At 41.8% G+C, this 9,746-nt stretch overlaps 1 protein-coding gene across 7 annotated transcripts in view; it reads left to right on the plus strand.

The window, feature by feature from the left end:
• The window catches only part of tnk2b (tyrosine kinase, non-receptor, 2b), a 61,352-nt gene extending 57,694 nt beyond the window's left edge, over window positions 1–3,658 (plus strand). For all 7 annotated transcript variants that reach the window (XM_021315639.2, XM_021315642.2, XM_036137969.1 and 4 more), the window contains one exon: window positions 1,952–3,658. In XM_021315639.2, coding sequence (XP_021171314.2) covers window positions 1,952–1,955 — 4 coding nt within the window. In that variant the 3' untranslated portion in view covers window positions 1,956–3,658. The remainder of the gene's footprint in view (window positions 1–1,951) is intronic.
• Window positions 3,659–9,746: the final 6,088 nt, after the last annotated feature.

Raw genomic sequence — 9,746 nt, forward strand, 5'->3', positions numbered from 1 at the left:
CTGTCCACCTTTCCCGTTTCTGCTGAAAACGAGCTTCCCCACACAGCATGATGCTGCCATCACCATTTCACTCTACGAGTCAGGGTAATGTGCAGTGTTAGTTTTCTAGCTCACGGAGCATTTTACACACGTGGACCAGAAAGTGGACCTTGCCACTCTTCCGTAATTTCTTCCAGATTTGTGGGATGCATGAATAATAGCTTTACTACCCGAGTTGCAGAGCTTTGCAGCTCTTCCAGAGTAACTGGGTGCCTCTCGGGTTCTTCTGATTAATCCTCTCCTTGCCCAGCCTATTAGTGGACAGTCATCTTTTGGTAGGTTTGGTAGTTATGTCTTTTCAGATGCTTTGAGCAGGGCTCTGTTAGCTGTTCAAAGCTTAAGATATGGTTTAATAACCTAATCCTGCTTTATACTACTGTTGCTTTCTCCCTCATCTGTTGTTGTTTGTTCTCTAACCATCCTGTGAGGCCTCCCTAGCTTTTATACTACACTATCTACTAATTATTAAATTCAATTCAATTCAATTTTTTTATATAGCGCCAAATCATGAAACATGTCATCTCAAGGCACTTTACAAAGTCAAGTTCAATCATATTATACAGATTGGGTCAGATTATACAGATTGGTCAAAAATGTCCTATATAAGGAAACCAGTTGATTGCATCAAAGTCCCGACAAGCAGCATTCACTCCTGGGGAACCGTAAAGCCACAGGGTGTTTTTTTGGCTTATGAGGAGAATTGGTTATTTTTCTTGCACATTTTGGAAAACTGTATCCTTTTCTTTCTGCTCCATAATTATAGGTGTCTGAATACTTTCTGCATGGCACTGTGATCGTTCTTGTGCTTTCGGTGCGTCAATTTATTGCAACAGAAAGGAAGACTTTGGTCTTGAATAGTTGAAGATATCGCTGGGCAAATGTCACTTGGTGCCAGTTGTATGACTGGAAGCAAACGAGACACTCCAAGTGAAAGCTCAGCAATGACTGATTGTCTACGGTGTAAATTAATCATCTTCATTGACCTCTCCACAGCCAGTAGATCTGATTCAATCAGTGAATCAGTCTGTATTGATCTTTGTAGAAGCGTGAGTCCGTAGTCCAGATCGGCTGCATGCCGCTACAGACGTCCATTAAAACACCCGGAGCCAATTGAACACTGCAGGACATGTGCAATGATGAATGTATGGCCTCTGATTTCAGAGCGCAGCGCCGTTACGCAACGTCATTTACCCTCACATGCAAATGTCTGCAGGCAGCTCCGACATTACCCTGCACAGCTCCAACACAGCTGGATTGATGGTTGAATTAGTTCTTCAGAAGGTCGTCAGGTTCTGTAGTAGCCTAGTAATGAACCATTTGACTTGGGTGTGTTGAACCAGAATACATTGAACATGAATGGCGCCGATACCTGAGGACTAGAGTTGGGGGGAGGAAAAACTGGTTTAGATCAAAGCACATTTACATGTTAGAATGGCCCAGTCAGAGCACAGACCTGAATCCAATTGAGAATCTGCAACAAGACCATTGGACTATTCAGATGCCCTACATTCAGTCAGCTGAGCTTTTGTTATTTTATAAAGAAGGATGAATTTCTGTCTCTAGCTGTGCTACGCTGGTAGAGACGTATCCCAACAGACTTATTGCAGCTAAAAGTGGTTCCACAAAGAGACATATAGATTCTTTTCTTTCCACTTCACAGTTCTGCACTACTTTGTGTTGTTCTGTCAGTTAAATTCCCAATAAACCACTGACACGTATGTGGCTGTGCAGCAGGGCGCGTGTCGCCGTCACCAAATTGGGAATTATATACATTTATCCTACATTGCTAACCTTTAAAACTGGGAAATATCCCAGAAAACCCACCTGAAAGTCATAGAAGGTTATTTCATAGGACCTGGCATTTCACTTCATTAAGTCCTCAATCTAATCTTAAGCTTCTTTATATTTGCAGATGAAGACAGGTATGTGAAGGCAGTGGAGCTTCGGTTGGACTTTAATGGTGAGCAAATGAGGGTCCTCGCTCACTTTCAATAAGAAGAACACAGAGTCAAGAACAGAAGACAGGAGCACAGACTGCTGAACTTGGATACGAACCCATCAGTCAGAATCATGGACACTGGAATGGAAAACAAAAGAAAAGTCCTTGAGTCATTGTTTGACTTTCATGTGAAGGTTATGTAATTGTTGCACTATCTGGCCGTCTGGCACCGAGGGAGCAATCCTGCTTCTCTGACACAAAAGATACCATTCTGAACTAAAAAGGTTTACCAAAAAAAGATGGAATAATATTCTCTGAGCGCGGAGTCAGCACAAAGTCCTACAGCGCATGCATACATTTCATTAAAGGTGAACCTCATCTGCTGGCAGCGGGATCACCAACATCTAGGGAGATATTTAGAAGAAAGCACAATAAAGCCCAGTGTTTAACTGGCTGGTGAGGAAGTATCGTGGAGGAAATAAATCATTTTCTCTGTTTTTAAGTGGGAAGAAAATGTGTTTGAGAGTTATGTGCTGCTAAAAACTTGAGAGGGCAAAAATGTCTAGGAAAACCCTGCAGTTACAAAGACAAAAAAAAAAAACACTCACTGACTTTATAGTTTGAAGGAGCAAGTCAGTCGCAATGCAGTGCTTCGCTCTCTGTGCTAAAACTATGCCTCTCGGAAATAATGGACAAGTGTTTAGAAAACGTTAAACTGTCGTACGAAGAGGCTTATATTTACAAGATGCACAGTAAATACTTTCTTACTTACGAGGAGGAATGCATACTGTTCAGAAGATTATATAATTAATTTTTTTTTTATGAAAAGATTGTATATTACAGTTTTGTGTCTCACTGAAAAAAAGCAACGTGCTGTGTGAAATATTGCCGCGCCCCAGGTACAAGCTCTCCTGATTTCTTCCCTGTAAGCACTTTGCCCTCAGAGAACTCCCATGCATCAGCTGAAAACTTCAGCCTGTGCAGGTCTCTGCGCGCACCCAGACCACGTTGGCAGCTAATAACGGCAGAGAAGGGCAAAAGCTTTGCTCCGTAATCATCACTTCCTACCGGCCCTGTGATGCTTTCAGTCAGCAGCTTCACGGGACAAACGATTCCACCTGGAAGGACAAGCCGGCTCAGTCTGCATTATCAATACGGAGGAGAATTTATTTACACTGAGGAAGTTAGGGTTAAAAACTGATTGGAAAAGAAAAAGCCTCCCTTTTTATTAGTTGAAATGTAATTTTAATTGAGGTTCTTTCAGTTTATCTTAACTCTTATTGTGCCTTGAGTTAGTATAAATTCCAGATTCACTGGTCCAGGCAGGTGAAGGAAACTGCTAGTCTGAGAGTGACCGAGACCAAAGTGGGCTTCAACCAGCGTAAAACAGCCGAAGTCTCGTGTCGTAGCAGTTTACGTGAATGCTATTTTATGAACCTTAAAACCGCAGTTGTTTGCTTTGGGCACATATTTACACTTGAAGCCAATCATTATTTTCCAGGTCAATGGAGGTAGGTGGCAGTGCGCCGCCAACAATCTTCCTGTGTGAAACGGGTAGAAAACTAAGTTCTGGTCAGATTAACTGCATGATAGAAACGTGAGGCAAGGGGAAAACTAACAAAATAGCATTTACTTGAATGCTCATATAAGTCTTTGCTTGTAAAAAAAAAAAAAAAAAAAGATAACTAATTATGCAGGGCAGATATAATGCAGTGCTTGCATTTTTTTAGTTTGTGCCGTTTTAAGGTAGAAGTCCTCTTTGGTCTCGACTTCGCTGTTAACTTCAGCCTCCTGGGCCAATCGTCTAGATTAATACTACTTGGAGACATCTGGAGAATTATCTACAGGTAGAAATATTTACTACTTTTAACCTCGCTTCAACAAGCCTGAACTCTCCCTTTAAAGTCATGCAGACTGTTTCTGGATAACGCCTTCAAGTCTTTAAGAGATAGTCTGGATTTTTTTTTTTTAAGTGAGGTTTCGTGAATCTGACCTGACTACACGTAGTGAAACTATTATTGATTACACAGTGAGTTTGCAGGAAAATGAATAAATCCCCAGAGTGGTGGGAGGCTAACTGTTAGCAAGACGGACCGACTGTTTTAGCTGATACTGGCGAGCTGTAACAGCTGCCAGCCTCTGCCAACATAATTTAGCTTTAGCAACCTGGACCTTGTTTGGCGGAGAAAACGGTGGCGATCTCTTTTGAGATAGTGGAAGGTTAACACACACTAATGCTGTGTTGTCTCCTTTGGATCGGAACATTTTCAGTTTTTTTCTCATCACTGACCCTGATTTAAAAAAAGAAGGAAAAAAAAAAAAGAAAATCCCAACTTACCTTCTAAATGATCCAGAAAAAGCAGCAGCCACCAGCTTGATATTAAACATCCTGGATGTGTGATCATGATCTCACAACCCGCACTCACCCCTGATCTGTCTGATCACGAAGACTAAGACCCGGCCTATCTGAGCTCACGCTGTTGGATGTCCCTGATAAGCTAATATACAGGAACATCAGAAATCCAGACCTGCTCTCACCAGCAAGGCACGCTCTAGTTATCATCTCTGTATGGATTGGTTCTGATAAACTTGCTGTACTGAAGGATATTCCTGCGGAGGATAGCATAAATGTTTTGCTGATTCTGTGATTTGGGACTCTCTGTCTCTGCCGTCTCCCTGCTGAGGAGATGAAACCCGCAGCAGACATGTTACCCGTCCATGTGCTGTTTGTTTTCACACCAAGCTGCTGTAGTTTTGGACTGAAGCGAACCTTGTGATGTTTGATTTTACCCAACACAATTTTCTCGTATTAAGATGTCAGCAGACTGTTCGTTTCAGTGTAGATTCCTTTTTTCCTCCCATGACGTTGGTTTCTGAAGAAGCTTTTTTTTTTAAGTTAATTCTGCTGTTTCACCATTTAGCTTGTCATTTGTTTGTGTTCTGTGTATCTGTCGTTCTGAATGCCTCCCGTAAAGCATCCGTTGTTTCTCTTTTTGGCGATGATGAAAACGAAGTTCATGCTGCCGAATTTAAAGATTTATTTTTTATTAAACAAGAGTTATTTTTAAAATTGTCTTTGTTTGTTTTGATTTAATTCCACAAAATCCTTATGAAATTGACAATAATTCAGCTTTACCTTGTAAAGCTGAATTGAATGTATTAACTTCAACTTGTATGCCTGTTACCAGTTGGTAACAACTAATTGAATTAAGGTCATCCAACTTATTTAATTTAGTTTATAAATTGTCAAGTCAAGCCATTGTGAATAAATTACGTAAACTTAATTTACTTGTTAGCAAGTGAAGCAATTCATATAAGTTGTTTCAATTTTCTCTTTTAAAGTCTTTTTGCTTCCAGAGTCTCCTGGAACCTTGCTATCATGGACTCTTTGAAGTACCAGGAAATAGGGGTGGGCGATATATCAAGTATACTCGATGTATCTCAAGTTTTCCTCCGCGCGATAGTTAAAATGACTTTAACGAGTGTAAATTTTCATGGCAAGATTGAGCCACTTTTTTTAATTCACTGTGAGTTTATTTTTTCCCAAATGCTATGAACGCATCACTCGCTTCTCCTCCAAACCAGAAAGCGCTCTGGCCCACACACACACACAACAACCAACCCGTGCGCTTACAGACAGCAAGAACCATGGCAACAGCGGGAGTTTCAGGCCGTGGTTTGGATTTCACAAGAAGGAGGTTGAACAAAATGCGGTAATTTGCAAAACATGCCGTAACACTATTGCCACAAAAGGTAGTAGTAGCACAAATTTGTTCCACCTAAAACGTCATCCAGTGCAAAATGAAGACTCTTGTAAACTCCGCGTGTCAACACCCCACACACACACACCGAAGGGAACTTTAATTAAAACCGGCCGTAAAATTATTGAAACTGGTGTCTTTTTTTACTAAATCCCTTATGACAGAAATAAACGTTTTATTTAAAATTTTCGAGCACCTACAGAGCAACGGAAATATTTTTGAAATGCTCTGAATATGTCGCTGCGACTGATCAGTTGATTTTATAGTCACAATACAAGCTTTTGTTTTTGGGATTGTCACATTTTTATTATACAAATTTATATGTCTTAAGCACAAAAGAGCACCTTTTAATTCAGGTTTATTTTGTGTCAGATTTTTCCTTGGCGTTCCTTTTGGCCACTGGGATGTTATGTTTTTAAGGTCCAGTGTTGACCATGAAAGAGCTCTAATGTGACAATATTGTAATTTGTGAAAAGCTTCTATGTGCAGCTGTGGTTAAAGAAATGGCTAAAATAAAACATTTTAAATTAATTTTTATTTTGCAATAAATATTTCATTAATGACGTTATTAACATTTTTATGAGATATACCAATGCAACTTTAGGCACTATTTGGCTAAAAACATTTGTTATTCAACGTTATTTCAAACATATCGCAATATATATTGTGTATCGTGATATAGCCCAAAGATATCGGGATATTAGATGTTCTTCATATCGCCCACCCCTAGTAGGAAATACAACAAAATGTGGTGGACTCGGTCAGTAAACCGAGAACCGAGTTCGTCTTTGGGTATGTCCGCAAGATGATGAAAACATGGTGAAATCAACAGAAATGGTCCTCCAGACGCGAAATCAACCTTCTTCCATGGCCATCTCACTCTTCTCTCTTAATCCTTTACAAAACATAACAGAGGAGATCATCTCTGGACCAGCTAGTGAATTTATGCTTAGAGGAATTAGTCTAAGATCCCTGCTGCTGTATGTGTCCCTTTCCATTCAGCCCCACTGAATGGAATACTGCAATATTTTGGAGATCCGCCTTTCGCTGCAGTTAGAACTGTTAGCCTTTCGGGGCATGTCTCTAAAACCCTTTATAGATCTAGAGATTGAAAACTTGGATGCCAGTTTTATTTGTGTCTGGATTTTAACTGGGCCATTCTTTTTTTTTATTTTTTTCCCCCCAGTGTCCTGTCTAGCAATGTGGCAATAAGAATTGATGTCTTAATGCCAAATAGAGCTCGACAGATTTTACTTTCTCAAGTGGAGCAATCAGCTTTCGCCATAGTGCTCCGCTTGATTTATGCATGTAAATAGTTTTATTGTGATTCCTGCGGGGATGATTTCAAGTTATGTGGACACTACAATGGGAAAGTATGAGAGTAAAGGAAGAACAAGAAGAGAAAAAAAGAAAGAGAAGAGGTGAAAGAAAGAAGAGATAAAGGGGAAAGAATGATAAAACGTCTTCCGTCTGCTTCATCACCCGGAAAGAGAGATGTAAAAAGAACAGCACAACCAACGGACATAATGTAACATATACAATAGCATCTTAAAACATTGCTAAATCATATGTATTATTATTTAAGCTGACGTGTAATGTGATACCTGAGAAAAGAAACTAAAATAAATAAATAAATTAAATAAATAAATAAATTACGGGCTTTCTGTATATAAGTGAACACTTAGTACCTGGAACCCAGCACCTGTGGGTGTTTGTGAGAGTGCACTTTTGTATGTGAAATTTATCCTGAAGAAAAATGCTCAATAGTGGTTCTCGAGCACCGAGGCAGGCGCAAGGGGACCCATAACCCCGGACCTCCAAAGGGGCCCCCAAAGCAGGACGCCCAAGAGGGGCCAGCACAGGAAATCTGCCCCCCCCCCCCAAGGAAAGAGGAGAGCCCAGAGGCCCCAGGGGCGCCCAGCCCCTGGGGCCTCGGGGGGAGCTGCGGGAGCCCCGGGGGGCCAGGCCCCGCGAAGCAGCCGGCAGGAATGGGCCGGCACCAACCCGGAACCTGCTCCGAACCCGAGGGCCGCCAATGCACCAGCGGGCCAAGGCGCCAGCCAGCACAGGGGGGCAGGACGTGGGGGGATGGGGTCCGCACCTAGCGGACACTTGAGATGTTCTTGGGAGAGGGAGCGGTTCGGACCCAAACCTTGCAAAGAAAAAAAAAAAAAAAAAGGACGACGCCGTACACACAGTACCACATAACACTCACATTCAACAATCCCGAGTGGGGGGGGCACCACAATCCAACTATCCGACTGCCTGTGCCCGACCCCCCATCCCACCCCCGTCCCAGGCCCCCCAGAGAGGGGGCCAACATGACCCGTACGGGCCACCCAACCAGAACCCCCCTCACCCCCTAAATGCCTAATAAACCCACTCCCTCCCCCACCTTACCGTAGCCACCCCTCCTCCCCACCCCTTTTTGGGGAGAGCAGAGGCGGCCATTCTAACACTGACATGCTTTGATTTAAATCACACACAAATACACTGCCTGGTCATCTGGATTTAACTGAGCAAATAGGTACGAGCCTCCTGTTGGATAATTACTGCATGGCGGATCATCTTTCAGCTGGCAACAAGTTCTTCAACCCCAGCTGATGCAATGAATAGCTTCTCATTTCTTAAAAAAAACAAGTCGAAAGACATTCTGTGTCATGGAAAAGATGGTAAGTCTGTTTCAGGAGGGTCAAATCATTGGCATGCTTCAAGCATAGAAAACATCTAAACAGCTTGCAAGAAATCGGGTAGAGAACTGTCCAAGGCATTATTAAAAACTGGAAGGACAGTGGGATACCATCATCTTCGAGAAATAAATGTGGTCAGAAAAAAATCCTGAATTATCACGACTGGTGATCACTTAAACGTTTGGCCGAATCAAATCAAAAATAAAACAGTAGAACTCAGGGGTATGTTGAAAGTATAAAAGTAAATGAAAGTAAGAGCATTTCTATGCTCATAAAGCAAAGTGAACTCAAGGTGTTGGGACTGAGTACAGTAGCTGTAATAAAACTGCTAATTAGTAGTAAGGCCAACAGGTAAAAAGGCTACAGTTTGTCAGGGAGCATAAAGACTGGACTCTGAAGGACTGGAAGAAGGTCATGTGGTCTGATGAGTCTAGATTTACCCTGATCCACAGTGATGGGCACATCAGGGTAAGAAGAGAGTTGCTACAGTTGGTCAGGTCTGGGTCCAGCAATATTATACGCCCAAAGAATAAGGTCAGCTCACTACCTGAAAAAAAAAAAAAACAACAACCAGGTAGTTCCATCAATAGATTGTTTGTTCCCTAATGGCATGGATATATTCCAAGATGACAATGCCAGGATTCATCAGGCTCAAACTGTGAAAGAGGGGCTTAGGGAGGAACATGAAACATCATTTTCACACATCATCCAGCAGCAGTTCAGATATTAACGCTACTGAGAATCTTTGGGATGTCCTGGAAGAGGAGTAGTGCCCCCCCCCCCCTCCCATCATCAATACAAGATCTTGGTGCAACAGTGAATGGAAATTAACCTTGTGTCATTGCAGAAGCTTATCAAAACAATGCCACAGCAAATGTGTCAAAGCTAAAGGCAGACCAACAAAATAGTGTGGGACCCTTTTATTTTTGGTGGCAACATTTTTGCCAGACAGCGTATAAAAGATGTCCCTTTACCCCCGTCAGACTGACAAAAAAAAGTCATCCAACAGAAACTTTGCTGTGGCTGATGATGGTATAGCCAAAATACGTAGCAGACACTGCTGTAAAATAACAACAGTCTAAACAGGTTTTACATTAAATGAGGTAAACCGTTTTAATGTTACAGAAAGGGTTGATCTGTAGACCTTCGTTGAGCCCCTCAGGATACCAAAATGGTTGACGGATGTAGGGTTTGGACTGTGGCACTGAAATGGCTTTTTTGTAGTTCTTAGGAGGTTACATACATTTGGAGAATTACATGACGTTATTCATCCATTTAAAATCTATTTGAAATCTTCCAGGGCCTACCACCGAAGCA

This window comes from Fundulus heteroclitus, chromosome 6, assembly GCF_011125445.2.
Source record: "Fundulus heteroclitus isolate FHET01 chromosome 6, MU-UCD_Fhet_4.1, whole genome shotgun sequence".
Taxonomy (NCBI): domain Eukaryota; kingdom Metazoa; phylum Chordata; class Actinopteri; order Cyprinodontiformes; family Fundulidae; genus Fundulus; species Fundulus heteroclitus.